At 37.9% G+C, this 27,626-nt stretch overlaps 1 protein-coding gene and 1 long non-coding RNA gene across 3 annotated transcripts in view; one reads left to right on the top strand and one right to left on the bottom strand.

Annotated features, from left to right (window-relative positions):
* Nucleotides 1–281: 281 nt before the first annotated feature.
* Nucleotides 282–19,567, top strand: LOC100031587 (transmembrane and coiled-coil domain-containing protein 5B-like). Of its 2 annotated transcripts, none has more exons than XM_007479995.3 (12): nt 282–642; nt 7,071–7,115; nt 7,845–7,994; nt 8,698–8,815; nt 9,478–9,528; nt 10,710–10,781; nt 11,757–11,813; nt 13,157–13,216; nt 14,947–15,011; nt 16,435–16,498; nt 17,616–17,659; nt 19,130–19,567. In XM_007479995.3, exons 2-12 carry the CDS (start codon nt 7,078–7,080, stop codon nt 19,326–19,328), a joined length of 918 nt encoding a protein of 305 aa, XP_007480057.1. In that variant the 5' UTR covers nt 282–642; nt 7,071–7,077; the 3' UTR covers nt 19,329–19,567. The 2 variants fall into 2 exon arrangements, with proteins under 2 accessions (XP_007480057.1, XP_007480058.1); XM_007479996.3 differs by lacking the exon at nt 282–642 and adding an exon at nt 6,638–6,749.
* LOC130456273 (uncharacterized) overlaps nt 17,580–27,626 on the bottom strand; it is a 47,882-nt gene continuing 37,835 nt past the window's right edge. Inside the window, exon 2 of the long non-coding RNA XR_008914885.1 lies at nt 17,580–17,892. This is a non-coding gene — a long non-coding RNA (uncharacterized LOC130456273). The remainder of the gene's footprint in view (nt 17,893–27,626) is intronic.

Raw genomic sequence — 27,626 nt, forward strand, 5'->3', positions numbered from 1 at the left:
AAAGAGTGAGACAAAATAGTTTATATCTCTATTATCAGAAACAACCAATGTCTCTATTATGCAAAGTATCTTAGAATGAGTCCTTTAAGTTTTTACTTTAAAATGTGAATAAGTTTGCCCTTTCTCCCAGTTTCTGTAAGCCCAAGCCCAAGTACCATATATCTATCTGCATTCTGAGTGAATATGCAGATTAGAACCTCTAACTGAACCCTGACCAGAGTGTTCCATCAGAATCTGTGTGGTTATGTAAATTAGAACCTGTAACTGACAAGAGAGGGTTCCAACTGAATCTGGGTAGTTAGAGAGGGGATTCCAACCGGGTATGTAGCAGGTTTTAAGATGTGAGGGATTTTTCCCAGGTTTTTCTCTTTCTCTCTCAAAAAACAACTTCATTGCCATTGATGGCTTCCCGGTCTTTTGTATAGTGGCTAGAACATCCCTGCACACAGATGGTTCCCTGACCAGGAAACCCAAAACATCGGAGGGTGCCTCAGTTTGCCCGTCTGAACAAATTATTTGTTTAAGTGGGCAGACTAGGACTCTCATTATGCTTCTAAAGAACGTGGGTATTGAGAGAGAAGTGAGAAAGCCTGTGCAGAGCAGGAAACAGTGAACCTTTCCCAGCCAAGAAGAACAACATTCGTGAGTATCAATAGGGTCCCTGATGAGAGAGATATCCCCCCTCCCTAAACGTGGCATGTGGGAGGCTAAAGAAGGGAGAAGCAGGGAGCTAGTGGAAGGGCCTGGGTCACAAGACATCTCAGGCAAGACACAGCTTGCCTGAGTCTGGACTGGTGAGTCTGAGAGTGAGTGAATCAGGGAAAAGCTAGCTTGCAAGATATCTGGGTTGGGGGGTCTAGATTGAGCTGCTGGCACTGGGTTGGAGTTGTAAGGTTCAGCTCTTGTTTTGAAGATCAGAGTTTAACATCCTAGATGGAAGAGACCATGGGACAGAAACAATGGACAATAGAGAAAGAGAGACAGGCCACTATAGAGAAGGCTGAGCAGAGCAGGATCTCTGGTCAGCCAGTATCCCTCCAGACAGCCTGATGGGATTAAAATGGCAAGCTTGCAGTGAGTCTTCTCATTTTGCAGTTTAGGACAGAAGGGATTTTATGAAATACTGTTGTTGTCAATGGTTGGGATTAGAAGCGGACAACCAGAATAGGACATACTGACCTAACTATGAGTCAGAAGCAAACTCAGTTTGTGAGAGTTTGTATTTGAAAATGAGTAGGAGAAAGAGGAGTACTAATGGGGAAAAGGCCTGTGCCACCCTTTGGCTTCTGGATGTAGAGTCATTTGTGGCGAGGAGAGGGGAAGAAGGGAATAAAGCAGCAGTGGGGGGGGGGGAGATGGGGAAGCATTCTGAGTTGGGAGAGGAGGTAGAGAAGACTTGGGACCCATTGAAGTCTCTTCCACTTCTTCCTTATCTGCTCCCTCCTCTCCCTGCTCCCATTTTTCCAGGCACCCCCTGTTCCTGTTCATGCTGGGGGGGGGGATTTCCTGTTCCCACTCATCCCCAGCCAGTGCCAGTTCCTCCCGCAACATTAATCAGAATCAGTCCCTCTTGTTCCTCCTCTGATTCCATCAGCATCTCTACTGCCTCAGACGGAGGCGCAGCAGCAATAGTTTCTTCAGATCCATATGGGATCTGTGACAAGAGAGCTTAAGAGATTACTAGAAGATCAGACAAATCTCTTTCTGGGAGGACTGACAAAACAGTATCCACTCAGAGAGGTCTACTGGGGCAGGGCTTGGGGTATGTCAGTTTTCCACTCAGTTCCTCTGAAGTGTGGAATTTTAAAAAAGGAAATGAGGAATTTATTGGGAGACCCTGTAGGAGTGACAGAGCAGGTTGATCAGTTTTTAGGACTGAATCTTTATTCTTGGCTGGAATTAATGGCAATTTTACAGCAATTATTCACAGAGGACAAATTAGAAGGGCAGCCAGGTGAGCCTGGGATGTTGAACACCCGGAGCTTGACAGGAAGCTGAGTGGTGAACAAAAAAACCACAGAAGAGATCCGGACTGGAATAGCAATGAACCACTCACTGTACAAAGATCACAGAAAGATGATTATTCTGGGAATAAGAGCATCAATGACCAGGAGTCAAAATTTAAATAAAGTCTATGAAACTAAACAGAAGAAGGATGAGATCCCCACTGAATTTGTTAATAGGTTGAGGGAAGCATTTAGTTAAATATTGTGGTGTAGATCTGACTGGGTTTTTTGGACATGGTCTTTTAAAAACCCATCTTATAACCAATGCATGGCCAGATAGCCACCAGAGACTCCAAAGGATAGATGAATGGGCAATGAAGTCCTTTGACAAATTGCTACAATGGGCTCAGATGGTCTACATCAGGAGAAAGAATGAGGAAGAGAAGAACAAAGCCAAAGTTCTTGTTCAGGTTATTAAGGAAGTACAGGATGCACAGAAAAAGGCTTTATACAATGAGCAGAGTAGATTGAGACAGTCATTGAGAGAGGAAGTAAGGAGAGGAGGAAGAGTCAGAGGAGGGGAAATGTTTCCTAAGAAAAAGGCATATGAAAAGACAGAGAAGTCCCCAATGGAACTGTGAGTTTGCCTGACCTGCTACAACTGTGGTGAATTGGAACATGTGAGGAGAGAGCAGAGGATGCTTTCTTTCATAAAAACTGGGGACCAAAGGAGTCAGAGTCTGTTCTTTGATTCCCAACTGGAGCCCTTGGTAACACTGAAAGTGGAAGATCAGGCAAAGACCACTTTCCTTATAGATAGAACAACAGCTATGTTGTCCCTTATTGTGTTGGCCCCAGAGGCCAAGCTTTGTAAAGTGAGGCCTCTTGTGAATGGGATAAAAGAGAATTCTCCTGTTTCCATCATCAAACCAATAGAAGTGGATATGAGCAAGAGGAAATAATAGACCAGAGTGAGGAAGAACGAGCAAAAGTTTCCCCTACCTGGGGAAGTCAATCCTATTTACAGATGAGTCTTTACTAGTGTTAAATGGAAAAAAGAAGGAATGACGTGATAATTGAGGGAAATAAAGAGGCTATGATGAATAGAGGCCACCCTGCAGAGCTTGGTCAGCTGAAACCTATGATTGGGCGCCAACAGACCAGAGAATGTGCTTAAAAAATTCAAAAAGAACATTCCCATGAGAAGGAATTTTGCATTTTGCTCTCTGTTCTTTCTAGAAGAAAGAGGCTACAAAAATATGTTCAACACATCCTCCTTCTTCCTCTGATGGCCAGAGAGAGAGGGAAGGTGGAAGAGAAGGACAGAAATGGATATTTTGATCCCACAATTAGAAAATGTTAATTGTAAGGTTGATGTATGCAATCTTGGAAGATCAGAAATGATTCTGGAATGTACTTGTGGAACTAAGTAAAGTAAATGTAAAAGTGACTCACTATTTCAAATTGTTTATCAATTAATAAGATTCCAGAAAGGTACTATCCTGTTATAGTAATGAGAAAGCTATATGTTCCCATTGAGATTTAAAATGAACAGTGGTTAGAGATTTGAATGTTTGAACATACCTAAAATGTTTATTTGAGTAAACTGAAGTTGAGAATCAAAATGACATGGGTAGTCAAACTGATTGGCTTACTATTTGCTGGCTGTTTAATGAAAAATAAGAGTTTAATGTAGAGTAATGCGTAATTTTAAGAAGATTCTGGATAATCTAAATTATTGGATTTACAAATGAAAGGTATGGAAATGTTATTTTGCTATATGTGCTATTGAAGTGAGCACAAAGTAAAAATGCAATAAACACTGGGAATGAGAAATTTTAAATTTGTAAATTTGAAATGGAACATGTATTAAGACTTTGGAATATTGTTAAAAAAGCTTGAATTTGTGACTAAACTGAGATGTGTTGATTGTTGCCAAAATGTATATTTTGGACAAGAATGATTAAACTCAAGTGTAAACATGTGTTTGGATGCAACCTTATTTATACTGCAAATGATTTGTACTGCAAATTAAATTGATGTTTGAAGTGAATTGGATAAGACAATATGCAAAAGACATAATGTATATTATGGATGTGGATAATGCATTGTTAATAAGAATGATAATCTGAACACTTTTGAGTTATCAATAGCAGGTAACAAAATAACTGGTAGAGTGGATTTTTAGAGATTAGAAAGTTTAAGCAAGTAACTGTTTCATCTCCCTCTCTTTCCATGAAAGACCCTGAGTGTTCTCAGAGAAGTGGATAAATGTAAGATATTTCCAGTTAGATCTATGGTAAAGACAGGAGAGTCTTTTTGAGGACTGGAAAGTTAAAGAGTAGATATTTTATTTGTAAACTTGTAAGGCTTTAAGAAGCCATCAGAGTGAGGAAATAGGCAGAACAAAAATCTTTTTTGGGTTATAGAATCTTAAGATAGTGAAATTAGATTACTGAGAAACTGGACTTCTCTGAGCTATAATGGGCTAGATCTGTCATTTAAGGCAAAAGACTTTTGGGATCTAAACTGAGACTATCGTAAGCTTGAAATCCAACTATGGCTGTCTGGTGATTGATTTATCAACAAAAAGAGAGAATGGCAATGAGGTACTCAGAGAATATGTGAAGGCCCTTGGGAGAAGTTGGGAGAGGAAATCTCAGTCTGAAGTTGAAATAGGACCCTCCTGATTCAAGTAAGGCAAAATGAATTGTGATGATCCCTGAGTGAAAAAGTTATGGCATAAGCCAGTGACAGCTTCTGTATATACGTGGAGTCAGACAACGAGCCTTTTTTATTTAAAGACATGAGGACAGGCCTTTTCCTTTGTGACAAATCCGTAAAATTATGGCAAATTCCTACAATCATCACAAAAGTAAATTGTGAAATGAATGTTCCATTTCACAGTTCCAGTTCCTAAAACAACCAACTAGGTCAATAGTTTAAGATTAGGATAAATAGGGGTTGAAATTTGTCTTGCAAAGATTTCTTTTTAGCAAAAGCATCTCCAAAGTTTCTGCAAACAACTTGGAGCAGAGAAAGCAAATTTCTGTAAGCAAAGTTCATCTTGGATGAAGACCTCTAAAGATGGGGTGTGTCTAGTTAGCAGTGTTATTGTTGTTAAATATAGAGGAGGCAGGTGAGAATAACACAACTTTGAAAATTAAAATTGGGGTGTTTGTGAGGAGGGATAACTTAATGTGTTATTCTCAAGGTCATAGTTATTAATATCCCCAAAATGAATACACCTAGGACCCCAGTAAAATTAGTCTTTCCTAGGATTGCCTCATCCCATTCAGAATACAAAAAGAGTGAGACAGAACAATTTATGTCTCTATTATCAGAAACAACCAATGTCTCTATTATGCAAAGTATCTTAGAATGAGTCCTTTAAGTTTTTACTTTAAAATGTGAATAAGTTTGCCCTTTCTCCCAGTTTCTGTAAGCCCAAGCCCAAGTACCATATATCTATCTGCATTCTGAGTGAATATGCAGATTAGAACCTCTAACTGAACCCTGACCAGAGTGTTCCATCAGAATTTGTGTGGTTATGTAAATTAGAACCTCTAACTGACAAGAGAGGGTTCTAAACTGAATCTGGGGAGTTAGAGAGGGGATTCCAACTGAATATGTAGCAGGTCAAAGATGTGATGGATTTCCCCCAAAATTTTTCTCTTTCTCTCTCAATAAACAACTACATTATGATTGATAGCTTCCCGGTTTCTTGAATAGTGGCTAGAACACTACTGTACACAGGTTCATTAATTGACCACAAAACTTCATGGTTTGGACTTGGGCATTTTGGCAAATTTGTTCACCTGCAGTCAGTAAACTTAAGTGATGATAGTGACTCCAAAGACCATCTGTCCTCAAAACTGAGAACAACTACAAAAGCAGTCCCAGCTCTTTGACTATTGTTATGATATAAACCCAACATCTGTGACTCAGTGTACCTTCATCTTGAGGTTATAAACTTCACTCCCTACTCTTTCTACAATGATGATCATGAGCTGTTGCCATTATGACATGCTGGCCCCACCCTACCTTGGATGACTGATAGACCCTTTTGCCCCTGGGAGAGTCAATTAATCCCTACCGAGCTACTCCTTTTAAAGATTGTGAACCATCCAAGGATTTTTGAGGGTTCTAAAGACTTTATAGGCTGCTAGAGGCTATACAGTTTCTGGGATCTTAGGATTTTCTCAGGCTTTAAAGACTTCTGAGGCTTCTAGTCTCTTAAGACACAGAAGGATTCTGAGGGTTTCAGGGGACTTTAAAAAATTTAAACACTTCTTAAGGTTTCTTTAGGCTCTGAAATCTACAGATGATTGGAAACCTGTGAAAGCTCCAGAAGTTTTTGAGAGCATTTGAGTTTTTGTAAGGTCCAAGTGGAAGCTTCCAGTGGGAGAGGGAGAGAGAGAGAGAAAGAGAGTGGAGGAACATCTGTACATACAAATATTTGCCAAGATAGGAAAGAGGATGACAAATAGAAGGCAAAGAAATGGGAATAAAGAAGAAAAAAATAAAGAAATAGAAGGGCAGAATGAAAAGGGAAGGAAGATGAGGGACAGGAAGAAGAGAAAAGAAGAAAAGGGCAATGGCCAATGGAAATAAGTGGAGAGGGATCTTCAAAGTTAGGCCTGATGATATCTGGCTTCATTCTGAGCATAATGTATGACTGAGGTTACCCAGGACAACAGAGATAGGACAGGTCAACTCAGACAAGAGCCAGCTCAGTGCTGATTTCCTCCAGGCAGCCATGCTCACCATTTCCATTTCTACCTGTCCAGAGCCTTAAAAAAGGCAGGTTAAATTAGAAATAAATTAGGCGGCTAATTAAAAAAATTACTTCTACCTCCATTATTTTTGTAACATTTAATGGGAATATATATATTGAATATAATGAATCTGGTAATGGGCAGTTTCCAAGGTTAAGTTAGTTATTCTTGCCCAAAGTGAGACATGAAAAGGATAAAGTAAAAAAAAAAGAAAGAAAGAAATTGCCCATAGTGTGGGCCAAAATCTGAGAGAACTGCATTTTATCTTGAATGGAGAATATGAAACTAAATGCTCTATTTGTCCCCTGACCATTACTAAATGTTTCTGTTGTTTTCTTTTTTAAAGGAAACATATGATGGAAGAAGTTCGTAAAGGCTCACTGGATTATGTGTAAGTAATGAAAGCAATAAAAAGGATCCAGTAAGGAAATATTCAGTTAGAGAAATTTGAAATTATTTTGAAGCCTCTCTGAGAAGAAACCTTAAACTGACTAAGGGAATTATTCTCCACAAAGCTAGAAAAAGGAATTTAGGCATGATAGGGGAAGGTGTATCATGGTACTGTATATAGTACTTAATGAGGCTACATTGGAGAAAAGGCCTCCTTTTATTGACTGTGTCAGAAGAAGTTAGAGCAGTTTATAGATTTTGGAATTCTCCTTCCTGCTCACCTTGATATACCACATCGGTGAGATATGATTAAAAAAAACCGCAATGTACAAAAATGTAAACTTGAAAAACAGGTGTTTCATATCTCAAAAGAACTCTCCATGTGATTCCTTTATTTTTAAAAATCTAAATACTGAGATTTCCTAGTGCAGTTGAGTTACAAACTTCTTATTTGTAATAGTTTTGATTAATATAAATTCAGTTTATATATGTCATTTCCAAATCTATTTATAACAAAAACTGAGGTATAGGCAAAACAGATCTGAGATAATTTCATATATATGTAACATTACCAGAGGGATCCTTTCTAGAACTATATCCTTCATTTTGGAATTGGAAGAGTCTAAACAATTATTTTTTTGCCTTGAAACATATTTCATAGATAGTAGACAAGTATTTTTTAAAAAATTTTAACTAAATTGATTTGAATTGTAATAATATCTCTTTGTAGATCCCGAACTAAGGAAATTTTGAGATTGGAGCAGGCAAAACAGACTCTTGAAAACCTGAACTCGGATCTTGAAAAAGACATGCAAAACCTAGATGAGGCAAACCAGTCCCTTCTTGTCCAAATCCGAGAAAAAGAACTCAAGATTCAAAGGTTAGAGTTGGGTTTGGGCAAGGCCATGTATCCTCTAGATCTTGTTTCTAGGGACAGATCATCTAGGGATGAATGGGAACAGACAGAAGGAAGATCCTCATCAGTGGTCATTTCTCAAATGAGTTCTTTTAATAACTCAAACCCCAATTTAATCCTCTCAACTCATATCTCAAAATGCAAAGAACTCTTAAGAGGACCTAAAAGATTTTAAAACATTCTCCACACTCTGAACATTTTTGACATATATATACTAAGAAAATGGGAATGTCAGTTTTGAAGAACTAACTAGGTTCTTCTCATTCTCACCCCTCCAAAATTCAGATTTCATTGGTCTATATACAATTTAAGGTTCATATTTTGTCATTACCAAAGCTTCTTTAGATCTACCCTGTGCTTTAGAGCACTGGACCTGAAGTCAGAAAGAGCTGAGTAAAAATATGCCCTCAGACACTTATTAGCTGTGTGACCCTGGGCAAGTCGCTTAATACTGTTTGTCTCATCTTCCTCATCTCTAAAAATGAGCTGGAGAAGGAAATGACAAACCACTCTAGCATCTTTGCCAAGAAAACCCCAAATGGTGGCACAAAGAGTTAGACATGACTAAACAATGACAAGAAAAAAATGTTTTCCCCAGGATGTAGCCCTGTAATTGTGGCATAGTCTTAAGGATTGGTACTTATCTCTGTGATATTTTGTTATTCAGTCTAGAAAAAGAGATCACCAAGTCAATAGACTTAGCTGGGGAGAGAGATGAGATTAACCGCACCGCATCTGAGAGGGAAGATGCACTGAAAGACCTGGAATTGGAGACCACAAAATTGGTAAGGGAGGTGGCATCAAGGTGGCTCAGTAGATAAATATGTGGATAGAGAATCAGACCTGAAGATGAGAGGTCTTGGATTCAAATATGACCTCAGATACTTCCTAGCTGTGTGACCATGGACAAGTCACAGTTCCAATTGTCTAGCCCTTACCACTCTTTTGCACTGGAGTACATTGGAATATGAATTCTAAGACAGAAGGTAAGGGTTTAAGAAAATTTGGTAAGGAAGGAACAGGAAAAAGATCATTATAATGGATTTAGTTTGTTACCATGCTACTCTTTCTATCTCCATGGGATATCTTCCCTGATTTTAATGGGTTCTAGAACAAGTACAGTAACAGAAGTGAAATTATAATTGTTTTCAGATGTGAAGATAGGGAGGGAAAACTCTGAAAATGGAGTGGTTGGCACAAATGAGATAATATATGTTAAAGCACTTTGGGTCATATGAGAATTAAAGCACCATATAAAAATCAGTTTTTGTTATTGTTATTATTATTATTATTGGCACTCTGTTTGGGCTCTGTTCCCAGATCTACTCTCATGTTATGTTAGGTCAGAGCATAGTTTTGTAATCTGACAAAAAAAAATTGGCAGGAAAGACCAAGAACAGATGGGAAGATGTGAACTGCCATGCTGTTTGTTTCTTTATTTCTGCAGGAAAAGAGTAATGAGATACTAGCTAAGAGTGTGAATGAGCTACGGATAAAGGTAAGGTCCAGAGTTCCCTTAAGATTCGCAAATGGCCCCCAAGTAGATAGCTTTATCCAGACAAAGATGAATAAGGAATAAGGGGGGGGGTTAATCCCATTCAGAATGAAGCCACATCCTGATCACATGTCATTTTCCCATACCATATTGCCCACTTTCTGTGTGTTTAGAATATATATATATATATGTATTTATACATATACATATATATATATATATATATATATAGAGAGAGAGAGAGAGAGAGAGAGAGAGAAAGAGAGAGAGAGAGAGAGAGAGAGAGAGAGAGAGAGAGAGAGAGAGAGAGAGAGAGAGAGAGAGAGACGGACTGCCTGAGGCTTATTGTCAATTAATATAAAATGGGCCTGGTATTTTCCTGTGATTGTGTTGGAAAGAACTAAGAAGGCAGGAAGACTTAGTCCTAAGGCATTTTTTCTAAATGGAGGAAGAGGCACGATTCCTAATTTACTTCAGGAGGAAAGCAATAAAGCTCTTAAAATTCTTCTTCTTGGACATAGCAGTTTATGGGAGTCTTTGTAGCATAAAGGCAACTGGACAACTAGCTTTCTTTGATTTCTGCAGGAATGATTGATCCCCTTTTTCCTTACCCAGATAGTTCTAATCCTCTCCCTTTGATAAATACAGAAGGTCAAGTTGTGTCTATGACCCATGACCCAGACTACTTAGAACAGGATCACTTTGGGTCAAATGATATTTCTGTTAAGTACTTTGCAAATATTAAAGACATGTCTATATCAACTGCATATATATGGTAAGAGTTTTTAGAAAACTGTCTGGCTTGGGCTAGAATGGAATTCAAGGGTCTGGGTTGTGGTTTCTGGGAAATAACTATTGTGATCAGGGGAATAGATGGCAATGGAACAGTTGTACATACTTAAAGTCAAGACTGGCCCCAACTGAGCCTTAGGGTCACATTCTAGAAAGAACAAGAATAGATAAATAAATTACTTCAAATGGTTTATAAGGTGCCAGATAATTTTATTAGGAAGGATCTATCTTCTACTCTGGCTACTGTTGGAAAATGGGGGAAAAATCTAATGATCATCAACTGGAAATTCATTGCCCCTGAATTCAGTTCAGCAAATTATTATTTATTTTCTGTATTTAAGCATGTTTGAATGGAACTCATGTTTCATTGTATTTCTGGATTGGAGTTTTAGCTTTCCAGGAAACCACCACAGAAGATTGAAGTTGAGAAAGAATCCCTAAAACAGATGTTGGATGAATCAAAGGTGAATACAAAGAGCAAACCAAAGGATTCTCTGATTAATGTTTTGACATCTTTAAGTTTCCCAAATAACAATTTCTCCTAAGGTTATATTGTTTTAGTGCTCTTAAAGCTGAACTATTGGTTCCTATTTAATATCTACCCTTATCGAGACACATTTTATCTGAAGCCAATATCCATACTCTTACATCTCCATGGACTTCAGGATTATACATTCAATATGTCACCAGTCAGTTATTTCTTCAAAGATGTCCAAAAGAGTTGTCATAAATCATCTTAAAGTCCTTGTAATTGATTAATTATTTCAACACTAAATGCCCACTGTGAGAAAAAACATTTTAAAGAATGCTATGGAAAGTTATCAATATAGAATATGATCTAGTTCCTGCCTTTATCAAGGCTCCCATTTAGTGGAGTAGACAGTATTTATACATGTGAAATACCTTTTTTGTCATTTTTGTCATTGAGCAAGTCGCCAGAGCCTCAGTTCCCTCATCAAAGGAGGTTAAATTAAATTCTAAAATCCTTCCCAATCCTAAACCTATGATCTTATGGCATGTAAACACAAAGCAAATATAATCAACTATGGCTATGAAGAGATAATTCTAGAATCACTATGATTTTCTAACTCACAGTTTCGAGGCTGATACCAAAAAGTCTTTGGATTTACAGGAAATAGGACAATTTGGTTGTTCCCCCTTTATAAGGAGATCAGCATATAAAAATAGTTCATGAAGTACAGATGAGCTGATTTAAAAAAAATTTCTTCCCCCCAAACAAGAGGAATAATATCCTCTTGTCTCACCTATGGGCATGTAATGGTATAATATTGGGATTTGAATAGTAGAGTATCAAAGTACTAAGAATGATTAAAGCATGCTCTTAGTTTCTTTGGGTTGAAAATAAGAGACTTTCACAACTGTCCATTTTTCTTCTTACTGAATATCACCAGTACTCTATTATTTCTTCCCCTCCATAGGAGAAATTACAAAAAGCCACAGCCTTTTGTGCAGAACAGGAAAAGGAACTGGCTAAGGTAATGGCAATAACCTTCTTAACCTTTCAAATTTACTGCCTTCTCTTAATTTTCTAGTTTGAGATACAAATTTGGGTAGGACCACAAAGATGCTCAGAACCATGTCTACAGGTAAGACCTGTGTTAGTTGAGGGAGAAACTCTGACTAGTGTGTGCTCCACAATTGGAAACTCCTTAAGGATTGAGATTAGGTCTTCTTCTCTTAAGATGTCTAGCAGTAGCTATAACCTTTGTTAAACAGTAACTCCTACCAGTAGGTGGAAAAAGGATTGGGATTGGAATCAGGAGGAGTGAGTTAAGGGTTCTGGCTCCTCTGCTTACTGTGTAAAACCAGGAGCAAATCACTTAATTAATCTGAGACTCAGTTTTCTCAGCTAAGAAAGTGAGAAAAGAACACAAACTTATAAAATTATGAAACTGCATTTGCAAATCTTAATGTGCTCTATAAATATAAGGAATTAATTATTAACTGAAATAAATAAGGAAATGAAAAAGCAGCATGTCTTAGGATCAGATTTAAATCAGGAAGACTTAGATTTTAATCTTAACTCTGACAAATACTAGTTGTGTGGTCCTTTAATCTCTCTGTGCCTTTATGCAGTTCTCTATTAGAGTATAAATTACACAGGATTGATAGATAGAGTTCTCTTACTAGGAGGTTCCCCACTGGGATGAAATAACAGACTTTAAGGAAAACAAATGAATATCAAATAGTTTTTGAGCTTCTGAATCAAATGTTTAAGATTAAGGAAGAGAAATCCTTCAGAATATAGGTAGGTGGCTCAGTGGAGGAAAAGCAAGGCCTAGAGATGGGAAGGTTCTGGGTTCAAATCTGGTATCAGACACTTCCTATCTGTGTGACCCTATGCAAGTCACTTAACCCCCATTGCCTAGCCCTTACTGCTCTTCTACCTTGGACCCAATTGATAGTATCAATTCTAGGACAGACCATAAGTTTTAAAAAAAAAGAGGGATCCTGGATCAAATACTCTGGGTTCATCCCTAAATCATTATGGGTGAATGAGTTGGAAAGTACATGATTTTGCAATGAACTATTGCAGTATCCACAGGGTAACTGACTAGACACAGTTCCTAATATATTTTCACTTAACTTTTTATGAAAGTATGACTCCTTTACTATGGCTTAGTTTTATGACAATGAGTCACAAAAGTGAATGAAATAATCTCACCTGTAGTGTAATTGATTTTTTTTTAAACTGTGTAGTTAACAGTATCATTGAAAACAGTAAGAGCATCATAATAATCATTCTAGATAACATTTTCATGTCATTCTTGTTTCTGAACTAACTCATAGTTTGTTTGTTTTCATTCTGATTTTCTAGGTAACATCTGAATACCAATCTGTGAATCAACTCTGTGATGATCAGGCCCGCTACATAAAGGTATCAAATCTGGGGGTTTTAGTGGTCTTTGGAAACTCATCATGAGTCAATAATAGTAAGACATGACTACCAAAAATATCATAGAGAGGCAAAATGTCTAGAGCTAGAGAGATGATAGTTCCTTTGGTGCCCTGATCAAACTAGACTCCAACCAGGTGGTGTTTTTTTGTGTATTATGAAAGATCCTGACTTATTGGAGCATATCTAGAGAAAAGAGACCAGGATGGAAAAGAGGGCAGATACCTTGTAATATGAAGATCAATTGATGGGGTTGGGGAGTATTTATTTTGTAAAACAGAATACTTATGGGGGAGATGTGGCAGCTATAGGAACAATGGGTGAAAGTTTTTGAGGTATACATTTCCCCTTTAGAAAAACTTCTTGAAAATTGGAGGTGTCAGAGGTGGAATTGGCTGCCTGGGAAAGTACAGTTCCTTTTCATTGGAGGTTTTCAATTGGATACTGCCTAATTGCTGGAAATATGTGTTTCCTGTTCAAAATTGGATTGGATAACCTCTGAGTTTCTTCCCAACATTCATATTCAGTGATTTTATGAATATTCTCAACAGTCAAGATATTAGAAATTTCATTCAGCTGCAAAGGCAAAGCTGTCTTAAAAAAAATAAAAAAGAGAGGGATGTACCCTGATGAGGGAGGTTTGGGACCTGAGGTATGGAGAGAGAGAAAGGAGAGGAGAAACCCCTTTTCCCACAAAAGGGGGTAGAGAGGGGATAACAAATGTAATTGGTTGGCTCAGAGAGGGGAGAGCGGGTTTGAAGACTTTCCCCCTTCTGCCTTCTCTCCTTAGCTAAAGCTGCTCTCCCCAATTTGCTCTTGTCCCTCTTGTCCCCCCTCCACTACTCAAGACCCAAAAGGTGTCCCCTTGATCTGTTCACTTACACTTAGCTTGGGGAACAGATAACTCTTTAATGTTAACCCAATCAGATACTACAAAAGGAAATAATGGTTAGGGAAAAATGGGAAAAGGAAAGTGGGAAAAGGGGGTCCCTATCTCCATCTAAACCCTTTTCCTCCCTCCTCAAGATTGGGGGGGAACTCAGGTCTTGGCAGCCTGAGCCCCCCAAGAGAAAGTCAGGTTGACTCACCCCTGGGCAACAGGAGCTGAGGTAAAGTCTGCTCAAGTTTCTCTTCAGAAAGTCCCTTCAATTGGAAAGTGTTGGGGGAAAAGATTTCCAGTCACCAGCAGGAAAAATGGGTAACCCTCAGGAGAAAGTCTTTATCCACCTTCTCTCTTTGATGTCTCAAGATGGAGAGACCCTCACTGCTCTCCCAGTCAGTCTTCTCTCCTCCAGAAATTCACTCCTGGGGCCCCTCCCCCATTGAGGTAATCAATTTCACATACTCTTCAGTCTGGCACTTTTTCTCTAGTGCCAGCCTCTATCACAAAGCCACATTTCTCTTAATGGCTCTTGGTCAAACAATGGCATCTTTGGTCTCCCATTGGTCTCACCATGTCTAAATCTTTTAAAAGACACTTGTTTTCCTGCCTTTCAGCTTTCTCATGAATATCCTCCTCCACTCTGTTGTCTGTCTAAAACTTAACAAATAAATACCCACCATAGTCTTCTGCAAAGCCTAACTCTTGAAGAAGGATGTCAAAAAAGAGCTTGGGGTTAATAAAAACGTGCTCATTTTCAATGCAATTGAATAATTATGAATTATTTCTCTTGTTACTATGTGTGTGTGCATTTCTTGATTTCCATGAACAGAAATACCAGGAAATCTTGAGGCTGATGGAGGAGGATAGGGAGATATTGCTCCTTGAAACAGAAGTGTGAGTTTTGTCAATGTCTTGTTTGTCTTAGTTTAAGAGTCAAGCCCATAAAAACCTGTGAAAGGAAATGTGCATGCATCAAAGAAAATGCTAAACTGAACCCTACACATTGGAGGCACTTAGTATTGACCAGAATTGAATTTCCAATGTACCCATTAGACTATTTCTTCTGCACTTTTAAGGAATCTAGGTATGATATTGGCCATTGGTAAAGAGACGTTTTCTACTCTGAGAAAGGAATTAAAGAAAAGAAGGAAGTCCATTGGGTCAAATACATGACATTCAGAATTGATAATACAGTGGAAAGATCATTGGGTTCTGGAGTCAGAAGACCTAGCCTCAAATCCTGCTTTCAGTGCTTACAACTTTATGATCCTCAGACAAGTGACTTAAAGTCTCTGGATCTCAGTTTCCCTCATCTGTAAGTTGAGGGGGTGGCATTGCACTAGATTGCCAAATGAGAGTCTTTCTAGCTCCAGGTTTATGCCTATGAAATGTATAAGATCAAATGAGATATGTAAAGTACTTTACCAAACTTAAGGTACTATATACATGTTAGCTATTTTTATTATTATTAACTATAATGACTAGTATATGGAAATTGCATGAGTTATCTTCAGTAGATCTATTTTTCTATTTTTAATTTTTTATTATGAACTTAGCAAACATCACTAAACACAAAAATTGCAATACTCAAAGAACAGAGAAGAGAATTGTATTTCAAATTGAGCTGTTAACTTTTCTTTCTTTCTAATTTAAATGTCTATATTCAATTTAAAAGTGATGCTAACAAATAATAGTAAAAACCCTGCCCTGTTCATGTCCACTTCTGAACTTCCTTCTTCTTTCCTTTGTGTAATTTCTAGCATTTCATTGGCACTTTCTTTCTTTTTTTCTTTTTTTTTGTATCATATCATTAACCATTAGCTTCCTACTCTGTTGAAACCTCTATTGAAAATGTAAAAAAAAGGCCTAGGTATTTTTGTAAACTTTGAAAGCATTCCATAAATGTTAGTTATTGTAATTATTATTTTATCATTATTGTTGGATATCTGGCTTTAAGTGATTAAACTGGTCTCAAAGCGAGAAAGACTAAGTTCAAATCTGGCCTCTAACTAACTATAGGACTCTAAACAGATCAGTTCTAAGGAACCTTCCTAACACTATAAGGTGCCTAACTTATATTGGTAAAGGGAATTTTCTCATCTGGGATTTCCCTATGCTACTGAAATTAAAAGTTATTATTATTTACATTTCTCTGAATTCCTACTGAAATCAGACTTTGGCATAGCTATTAATAGTTTGGAAGGAAAACAGATGTTTTGAATAGTAACCATTTTTGTAGCAGTGAATGACATCAATGTAAATACCTGAAAATCCTTTAGACATTTCCAGGCATATCTTTGTTTTTTTTTTCTTCCAGAAACAAAGCCCAAAGCTTATATAATCAAACTGGGAAACCACCTTTAATTCTGGCAGAGGTTATGGTAAGTTTCCTTTTGCCTTAATTTTATGTTCTGTTCTACCCTCTTCATTCATCTTTATTCCCTTAATAAAATCAAAGCAACATAGAATAGGGATTATTTGAACCTAAATATCAGAAATTTTATAGAGCTATAGGTGACTTCTTGAATAACTCAATTCAACAAATATTTATTAAGTGCCAAAGACAAAAAGAGCAAAAAAACCAAGTCCCTGCCCTCAGGGAACCTATATTCTTCTTGGAAGAATGTGTGACCCAGCCTACAGAAAAAATAAATGCAAGGTAATTTGAGGAATAAGAGAAAGAACATTAACAAAACTTTAAAGGATCTTAAAGATCCTGAAAAGGAGAAAAGAAAAGAGGAGGGAGTAAATTCCAGGAACAGGAGCTTAAAGGTGACTGTACAATTATTATTTTCTAGGGTGTGAGCTCAGTTAGCACATTTCAAACATGTTTAATAACTTTTTTATCATTCCTCTAATCTTGGAGGACTTTCAGTCCTTATTTCTGGACCAACAAAGATATCTGCACCAACACCCTGATTTACACATCTTCCTCCAGTCAAAATTAAAATACAAAATTCAGATCCTACAAATTGGGTTGGATTGGGTACTAGCTTCAACAACCAGGCTCTTTCTAAGGTTTACAGTCTTCACTTGTACTTTATACTGGGCTGATCTTTATCTGAAATATTCCAGTAGTTGTCCCAGCTCTTTAGGGTTATTAATACTCTGGCAGAAGACTGGTTCTGTCTACTTCTACTCTTTTCCCTGAAGTGACTGAAACACAATCTCTGAATGTTCTCTTCCTACTCTGCACATAATATCATCTCTAGCAATTAGTATAGGGTCTTGAACATAGTGATCAATCAACAAGCATTTACTAATTGCCTACTATGTGTTGGTCACTGACCTAGGCACTGGGGAGACAAATGAATAAAGGAAGGAGAGAACAAAGAAGGGAGGGGAGAAAAGAGAGATGGAATAAAGGAGGGAAGGATGGGTAGAATAATGAAGGGAAGAGGGAGAGAGAAAATGAAAGTAAGGGGATGGAGAGAAGAGAGAAGAAAGAAAAAGATTTTAAGATCATTTTCTCATTTGTTGTATTTATTGCTTTCACAGGAAGAAAAGTTGTTTAAAGAATGGCAAAGACATTTGTGGTTCAGGTAATTGGAAAGAGCTTGGTTTAACTATCCCAGAATACATTTCCCCTGAGGTGTGCTAAACAGGTCCTCTTCAGTTTAGGGTGATCTTATGCAGAAGACCAGGAGAAATACTTGACATCAGCACAATAATCCATTAGTCACAAAGCATTAGATCAACCCATATAATTCTTCTTGGCCTTTCATACCCGCAGTTAATGCCAGAGTAAAGATGTGTTATATACCATAGCTGGAAGCTGCAAAAGAATTAAGATATACAGGATGAGATTATAGTCCTAGTTTTATTTTGCTCGTGCTAAATAAGAGGTGTCAAACTCAAATAGAAAGAGGGTCACTTAATCATACATAAGCATTCCTAAGGGTACATATTGACTTATAAATCCACATATTATCACTATCTACAATCAATTGTATATTTATTTAGTTAAATATTTTCTAATTACTTTTTCATCTGGTTCCCAAGATTATTGTAGGTGACAACTGAATTCCACACCTTCACCCCAATTCTTATTTCTTTAAAAGTCCTTTATCTTGGCCAGGCCTACCTAGAGATGGGAGGTCCTAGGTTCAAATCTGCCTCAGACACTTCACAGCTGTGTGACCCTGGGCAAGTCACTGAACCCCCATTGCCTAGCCCTTACCACTCTTCTGCCTTGGAACCAATACATAGTATTGATTCCAAGATGGAAGCTAAGGGTTTAAAAAAAAAAAAAGGTCCATTCTCATGGTTCAGACCTGGAGTCTCTGTAACTATGCTAATTTATTAAACAATGATTTTCTTATCCCCCACCATTGACATAGGGGGTAGCTTTAGCAATGTTTCTCAAACTCTCCCTGCTACTGCTTATAAATTTTGATGCCTGTGGCAGTCCTAGTCCTTAAAGAATTCACTTAATTGATTTAGCTATAAATCTCACATGGTGGAAGTTTATGGCCAATGTGGACCAATTCTTGGCAGAGGGTTTTCTTGCAGTCACTTATTTTTTTAGGTTCATGACATCATTTCATCATTTTTGAGAAATCACAATGTGGAAACACCCTACACCAGTGGTTCGTAAACTTTTTAGTCTTGGGACCCCTTCAAACTCTTAAAAATTATGGAAGATAAGCTTTTGTTTCTGTGCATTATATCTATTGAGATTTATTATATTTAAAATCAAAACATTTTAAAAATTATTATGAAAGTAGTTTTGACTTTGCCAACTCCCTCTAAGAGTCTCAGAGATCCCCAGAGATTCCCAGACCACACTTGGAGCATCACTGTCCTATACCAATTAAAATCAGCATCTCATCAATAATTTACTCAGAAATTTATCTGGATCATTAAGAGATTAAATGACTTATTTATGGTTGCACAGTTAATCTGTGCAGGTCTTGAACTCAGGACTTATGATGTCCCAGGCTGGTCTTTGATTAGCCCCTGTGATGAATCTCTGCAACCTTGGTTGATAACTTCTTCTCCTCTTTTTGCAGTATTTCCCTGCTTATCTTCTTGATGATCCTGTTCCTCACCAGGGTGCTGAGCTTCGGGTTTTTGTATCTTCATTTCATAAATCCAGATTTTCTCCTGAACAATCTGCCCAAGATAATGGACAGAAACACCTTGTGGAGGCTGAGAGGCTTTCTACTTCCATCTCTCAATCTCCGTGTAGAAGACTTTTTGCCACACTAGTATAAGATCAGGGCATTCCTCCTAAAAGGTCCCACGTCTCTTCCAAGTGTACAAAAAGGAAGTGACAAGCAGTCACCCAGGCTTTGGGGAGAATGGAGGGGCCACAAGAGTGGACACTAAGCATTCTCTGGGTCCGAGTTGTTCCCAGTGCCCTCTCCTCTGCAATCTGTAGACATCATTTTCTTCTGATTCCCTTTATGATTTCTCTCTTCTAATAAAGACTACAATCATTTAAAACACTTTGATCAAGAATTTTCTTAGTCATTTTGGTATTGCCCAAGGCCACATGCACCTGGGGTAGAGGTGAGATAAGGGGGTTTTGGTTTTCTTCATTATAAAGTTTGAATGTTGTGACAGATGTTATTCTGTGTAACATTGCAGGGACTCAGTAATTCTGCCCTTGACTGATTGAATCTGAGTCCCCGAATTTATTTTATCTAAGTGTTCTCAATTTAATTCACTTCAACAGAGAGTATAGGCTCTAGATTATAGATTGCTTACTTTCCTCATCCTCTTTCTCTTTCCACATCTGTTAGGAGGAAAGTAAATAGCCAATGTTCTGCTAATAACTTTTTAAAGAATTGTCAGCTAAATTAATTTGCAATAAATTGTGAAAGGCTGTCACAATGTACTGTCACAAGCCATTTCAACTGAATCCTGACCTAGGAGACTTGAATCATACTAGCTTGGGATGCTAAAAGTAACAAGCCTTTATGACACATGGATTTTGACTCACACATGGGAAGGAGGCAGATAGCCTGACACCAGATAACTAGAGGAGTGATAGAGATGTAGCTAGAGAGATCACAGGAATTTTGAGTGCAATGATCTTCAGAATACCACAAGAGAAGGAAAAGGATAGAGCATGGTTCTGCAAAGGGACTGCTCTTCAAACTTAACCTCTCCAAGCTCTTGTCAGTTCTCTAGTTAGATGCAAAGATTCCTGGACCCAAGAAGCTTTACGAGCAAAAGGTCCACATGTTTTTTTTTTTTTAGGAGCGGTTAAGATTTTGTTTTGTGTTGGACTGGTCTTCCATCTCTGACATGTCCCAGGAAGAGATCTTAGAAATCAGTCAGTGGGACATCCTGCCCTAGAAACATGGGGCAAGGAAATTTCTAGCATGGAGGATTATAGCAATTGAAGACTGAAGAAAAAAGGAAGAGTGGGGATGCCAGATAATAGGAGGAAGGATCTAAAGCAAATTTTAGATATTATATATATATATATATATATATATATATATATATATAGGTACATATATATAATTGTGTAGACTGTATATATGTGTATACTTATATACATACATATACACATATGAAAGGCTAAGCTCCAAAATAAAGGAGAATCCTCCTTTGAGGACTATCATAATGTCCTAAGAATGTTTTGACTTTTAAGAGAAAAGAGTCTATTAGCCTGAAGACCCTACTGGCAGGATTTCAGTGGAGATATGCTTGGATAAAGGGGCCTTCCTGATCTCTCTCAATTTCACAAAGAATATTATGGGAAAGAACTAAGGCTGAACCTGATGATGAGAGAGAAAAAGAGTTAGAGACAGAGACATAGGGACAGAGAGAGAGATAAGAGACAGAAACAGAGACATAGAGAGACAGAGGCAGAAATAGAAAATAAATTCTTATTAAGTACTTACTAAGAGCAAGGGATACAAATAGAAAAAAATAAACCAGATAGTCCCTACTTTCCAGAAACATTCTAATAGGGGAAGACATTTAAGGGTCTACCTGTAGTGCAATGTGGCATGAAGTCTGAGCCCTGGCAAGTCAAGTGAGCAAGCAAGAATAAAGTTCTCTTATTAGAATGAGAAGGCTTAAGGGCAAAATCCTGGTTACCTATAAGAAGAGTGTGATGCTCAATGCAAGCACCTGGAAGACCCTGGGGTATCCGTTTTGTGACCTTAAAGCTCTAGTCTCAGAAGGATTTTCCTGGCTCATTAAGACCTATTTATGATCAAAGAATCTTTGTTGCTTCAGTAACAAGAAGGACATCTCTTCCAACCTCCTAGTTTTACTTTTGAAGAAATAGAGGTCCAGAGAACTTAAGTGATTTTTAAAGTTGTCTTGCAGTCGGTAATTGGTAGGCTCAAGATTTTAACTTAATCTTCTGACTCCAAATCAAGCATATTTTCCGTTGGATCAGTGCCTAGATTATGGACACAAAAGCATGTGTTTATTTTTCAACTAAAGCAACCAGTATCAGATTAGACTGTCTCGCTTTAAAGAGAAAAATAGGGAGATTTTTCAGCCTGGGTTTCTCAAGAGTACAGAATGAATCTTGACCACTTAAAAGATCTATAAAATTGGAAGTCAAAGTGAATTGCCAAATTAAAAGGATATATATATATATGTTGTTAGGGTATAAAGGAAACTTTCTCACTGGTAGCAGCCTCTAAATTCCTAGGCTACATTATTTTTGCTTCTAAAGCTTTTACAAGATGGATTAGAATATACATCCAATCGGCACAGCATTCTGTGACATTTGAATGAGCCAATAGGATGCAATCTATTTCTGTAAAGACTCTGGTCCCTTGTTACTGTTGGGAGTAACATATAGAGGGGAGCACAAAGGTAGAGTGTCGTATGCAGCAGAACATCATATACTCGGCCAGAGCGGGATGGAGATGGTTGAGTTTATGTAGTCAGTCTTTAGCAGAACGTGCAAGGGTGTGGAGGATAGGAGGTGGTGATGGTGGTGATAATAATTCAATCAAATTGCACATCCCACTAATAAGGTTGTTTTTCCTCCCCATAAAGGCAGAAGCATTGTGCAATACACCATCCCAAATATAGTTCTTTTGTACTCAATGAGTATAGTTCAGAGACATCATTAAGAAAAAATAATTTATCTTAGTAACTGAGGGATGTGGGCCTGGAGACTGGGCACTTACATATATCCTGTTGTGTTAATAAGAAAAGTTATACTTCAGGGTCTTAAAGGTAAATTACAGGTTGTCTCTAAAGTCTGAGCTATTACAATTTAGAACTACCCTAAAGGGAGAAGCTGGGTAGCTCAGTGGATTGAGAGCCAGGCCCAGAGACAGGAGATCCTAGGTTTAAATCTGGCCTCAGACACTTCCCAGTTGTGTGACCTGGGCAAGTCACTTGACCCCCATTGCCTAGCCTGTACCACTCTTCCACCTTGTATTGGCTCCAAGGCTGAAGGTAAAGGTTGAAAATTGGCTCCAAGGCTGAAGGTAAAGGTTGAAAAAAAAACTGCCCTAAGACTTTTGAAACATTGTTAAATGCCAACTGTCTTCACCATTTGATGTCAGTGACCATTACTGGTCTCATCTTCCCTGAACTCTGAAAAACAGGGCACTAAGTTAGAGCCCCTGTAAGGTTCTATCAATTTGACTTCTATTCATTTATAAATAAATATTGATTTATTTCTATGGACAAGCTGAGAAAGAGTATTTATGTGAAACACTGTGTGTAATATCCATCAAATTAGCAATACTGTTTATTTCCTCAAAAAAAAAAACACATGCATGCTTCTTGGTTGTTATTTATAAAAAATGCTTTAGAATAAGTTTAAAAAATCAAAATGGTCCATTCTTAATTATCCACTCCCTATATTTTGAACTGTATCTGCTGCCTCTCTTGCTTTCTTGCAGTTGGATCCTGAAAATCAGCTAGGACCCACCAGCTCAGCAGGTCTTCCTTTCCAACCCTCAAAGTGGGCTACAGATTAAATGAAAGCAATGTAGGTAGAAGGTTTAATGAAATTCCTATTTCAAACAAATTGGATCTACTTCTTTGTATTCCTGATATTCATGGTGAGAGAGCTCTGAGGGCATTTGCAAAGTATATGCTTGAGTTCTTTAAAACTAATGACAGCAGTAGTAGGAGGAGGGCATCAAGGTGAGTAGGAGGGAGAAAGCACAGCATTGGGAAAAATGCATATTCTTCTGGCTCAATAAAAATTTTCTGACTGAGCATGTATTTTTTTACAAGAAAATGTTCCCTTGACAAAGCTTGCTAATATCCTGACATGACAAACATTTAGAGAGGTCTTCTAAATCAGAATTAATGTTTTCCTCAGGTGTACGGAGATGTCTCTTCTCAACTGTTTCACTAGATACCATTGCCCTTCGGAAAAGAGGAGAGTCTTCTCAGGAAGGGCATCTTGAGAATTCTTTGCTCATAGAATCACAATGAGACTTTCTCCCCTTTCAGTAGCCTGGACTCTGCCAATCTTGCCATTCCTCTAGACAAATGAGAGTACCCAACTGGGGCGTTTTGCATGAGTCTCTCTGTAGGCATAGCAAGCAGATGGAATCCAGTAGACCAGAAGAATAAACTTTTATCTCTTTATTAACACAAATGAAAAGTGATTTTAAATTTTTCATCCATTTATCTAAGCAAATAAGAAAACAGAATTTGAGGAAATTATACAGATTATAATATATTAGAAACTGTTCCAAGTGAATGACTTGCCCTGCAGGGAGTCAGATATCTCAGCTCAAACCCTATGAGAGGCCCCTTTCTCTAAGAAAAATGCCTCCTCTCCAAAACTTTGGCGCCAGGTCCTATTCTCTTGCATTCATGCTGCATTACATCAGCTTTCTCTCTTCAGCAAGAAAAAAAAAAGTACTTAGGAGTGCTTGCTAAGTGAGGCTTAGAGAAGAAGTTCAAGTAGAATATGTAAGCACAGCTGGATTCAACTTAGAAAGGCAAGCCACAAACCATCCTAGTAACATCCTTGATGATACACAACAGTGCTGAAAATATATGGGATTTGATACTTGGCATAAATTTGATAAGCTTTATTTTTCATTGAATGAAAAGAAAAATTATAATCATGTTTTCTGGTGAAGCAATATTGTGATTCCATTGAGTAGACAGACCATGGTTGAAAACCTTGTTTGTGAGACAAAAGAAATGGGATACTGGAAATAATGGAACAATAGAGTGGTGCTGAGTGGGTAGAATTTGTTGTGTTTTTTTTCTGAGTGTAACTGAATTGTTCTGTATATCCTCCACACGCTCACAGATTTATAAAATGACTCTACAAGTTATTATATGATATGTATACAAAAGTCCAAAGTAAGTGATATAATACATTTCTGAATATAGAGGTTATAATAGCAAGAATTATCCTAAGAAGTTTACAAAGGAGATGACTTGAGCTAGACCTTGAAGGAAGTGAAGAATTTCAATGAGCAAAGATATGATATTTTCCATTCCATTGTTCCATTATTTCCAGTATTCCATTTCTTTTGCCTCACACACAAGGTTTTCAACCATGGTCTGTCTACTCAATGGAAAGCTGAGGTAATGCAGCATGAATGCATGAGAATAGGACCTGGTGCCAAGGTTTTGGAGAGGAGGCATTTTTCTTAGAGAAAGGACATTGGTGGTTACACAATCTCTCTAGGATCAATTTCAGACAACTGAGAACAACAACAAAAAAGACAGAGCTGCGGGCATTTAGGGGAAGCTGGCTTCTCAACATGTCCCTGATTTCCAGCTTACCTCCCTCCCTAGAGACTTTAGAGAATTTCCTTTCGAGTTAGACTGGGGCCTCTCATAGGGTTTGAGCTGAGATATCTGACTCCCTGCAGGACAACTTGTTCACTTGCAACATTTTCTAATATATTATAATCTGTATAATTTCCTCAAATTCTGTTTTTTATTTGCTTAGATAAATGGATGAAAAGTTTAAATTCACTTTTCATTTGTGTTAATAAAGAGATAAAACTTTATTCTTCTGGTCTACTGTATTCCATCTGCTTGCCTGCCATATGCTATACCTATATTATTCTTCATCATAGGCGTGTGGTGCACAGCTCTGTGTATGTCTACTGTCACACTGAACCCCTTTTCCTTGATTTAAGAGTTATTTTTCTGAATATTTAATAGTTCTCTGTTTTTCTTTTCTTTTCTTTTATATTTTATTTGATCATTTCCAAGCATTATTCATTAAAGACATAGATCATTTTCTTTTACTCCCCCCCTCCCCCACCATAGCCAACGTGTAAATCCACGGGGCATTACATGTTTTCTTGATTTGAACCCATTGCTATGTTGATAATATTTGCATTAGAGTGTTCATTTAGAGTCCCTCCTCTGTCATGTCCCCTCAACCGCTGTATTCAGGCAGTTGCCTTTCCTCGGTGTTTCTACTCCCATAGTTTATCCTTTGCTTATGAATAGTGTTTTTTTCTCCTAGATCCCTGCAAATTGTGCAGGGACATTACACCGCCACTAATGGAGAAGTCCATTACGTTCGATTATACCACAGTGTATTAGTCTCTGTGTACAATGTTCTCCTGGTTCTGCTCCTCTCGCTGTGCATCACTTCCTGGAGGTCGTTCCAGTCTCCATGGAACTCCTCCACTTTATTATTCCTTTTAGCACAATAATATTCCATCACCAACATATACCACAATTTGTTTAGCCATTCCCCAATTGATGGGCATCCCCTCGTTTTCCAGTTTTGGGCCACCACAAAGAGCGCAGCTATGAATATTTTTGTATAAGTCTTTTTGTCCATTATCTCTTTGGGGTACAGACCCAGCAGTGCCATGGATGGATCAAAGGGTAGATATTCTTTTCTCGCCCTTTGGGTATAGTTCCAAATTGCCCTCCAGAATGGTTGGATCAGTTCACAACTCCACCAGCAATGAATTAATGTCCCTACTTTGCCACATCCCCTCCAGCATTCATTACTTTCCTTTGCTGTTATGTTAGCCAATCTGCTAGGTGTGAGGTGATACCTCAGAGTTGTTTTGATTTGCATCTCTCTGATTATAAGAGATTTAGAACACTTCTTCATGTGCTTATTAATAGTTTTGATTTCTTTATCTGAGAACTGCCTGTTCATGTCCCTTGCCCATTTATCAATTGGAGAATGGCTTGATTTTTTTGTACAGTTGATTTACCTCTTTATACATTTGAGTAATTAAACCTTTGTCAGAGGTTTCTATGAAGATTTTTCCCAATTTGTTGTTTCCCTTCTGATTTTAGTTACATTGGTTTTGTTTGTGCAAAAGCTTTTTAATTTGATGTAGTCAAAATTATTTATTTTACATTTTGTGATTCTTTCTATGTCTTGCTTGGTTTTAAAGTCTTTCCCCTCCCAAAGGTCTGACATGTATACTATTCTGTGTTTACCCAATTTACTTATGGTTTCCTTCTTTATGTTTAAGTCACTTACCCATTTTGAATTTATCTTGGTGTAGGGTGTGAGGTGTTGATCTATTCCTAGTCTCTGCCACACTGTCTTCCAATTTCCCAACAGTTTTTATTGAATAGTGGATTTTTGTCCCAAAAGCTGGGATCTGTGGGTTTATCATATATTGTCTTGTTGAGGTCGCTTTCCCCCAATCTATTCCACTGATCTTCCTTTCTGTTTCTTAGCCAGTACCAAATTGTTTTGATGACTGCTGCTTTGTAATACAGTTTAAGGTCAGGGACTGCAAGGCCCCCATCATTTGTATTTTTTTTTCATTATTTCCCTGGATATCCTTGATCTTTTGTTCTTCCAAATGAACTTTGTTATGGTTTTTTTCTGAATCAGTGAAGAAGTATTTTGGTAGTTCAATGGGTATGGCACTAAATAGATAAATAAGTTTGGGTAGGATGGTCATTTTTTTTAAAATATATTTTATTTGATCATTTCCAAGCATTATTCGTTAAAGATCATTTTCTTTTCCTCTCCCCCACCCCCCATAGCCGACGCGTAAGTCCACTGGGCATTAGATGTTTTCTTGATTTGAACCCATTGCTTTGTTGATAGTATTTGCACTAGAGTGTTCATTTAGAGTCTGTCCTCTGTCATGTCCCCTCAACCTCTGTATTCAGGCAGTTGCCTTTCCTCCGTGTTTCCACTCCCATAGTTTATCCTTTGCTTATGAATGGTGTTTTTTTCTCCTGGATCCCTGCAAGTTGTTCAGGGACATTACACCGCCACTAATGGAGAAGTCCATTACGTTCGATTATACCACAGTGTATTAGTCTCTGTGTACAATGTTCTCCTGGTTCTGCTCCTCTCGCTCTGCATCACTTCCTGGAGGTTGTTCCAGTCTCCATGGAACTTCTCCACTTTATTATTCCTTTTAGCACAATAGTACTCCATCACCAACATATACCACAGTTTGTTCAGCCATTCCCCAATTGATGGGCATCCCCTCGTTTTCCAGTTTTGGGCCACCACAAAGAGCGCAGCTATGAATATTTTTGTACAAGTCTTTGTGTCCATTATCTCTTTGGGGTACAGACCCAGCAGTGCTATGGCTGGGTCAAAGGGTAGATATTCTTTTGTCGCCCTTTGGGCATAGT

Source organism: Monodelphis domestica, chromosome 1, assembly GCF_027887165.1.
Source record: "Monodelphis domestica isolate mMonDom1 chromosome 1, mMonDom1.pri, whole genome shotgun sequence".
Taxonomy (NCBI): Eukaryota; Metazoa; Chordata; class Mammalia; order Didelphimorphia; family Didelphidae; genus Monodelphis; species Monodelphis domestica.

What these genes read in the sequence shown, in the direction of transcription:
- LOC100031587 (XM_007479995.3), top strand. Translation starts at nt 7,078, where the DNA reads ATGATGGAAGAAGTTCGTAAAGGCTCACTGGATTATGT. An exon ending in AAAGAACTCAAGATTCAAAG is followed by an intron (nt 7,995 to 8,697) that starts GTTAGAGTTGGG and finishes TTTGTTATTCAG; the next exon opens with TCTAGAAAAAGAGATCACCA. An exon ending in CAAAGACATTTGTGGTTCAG is followed by an intron (nt 17,660 to 19,129) that starts GTAATTGGAAAG and finishes CTCTTTTTGCAG; the next exon opens with TATTTCCCTGCTTATCTTCT.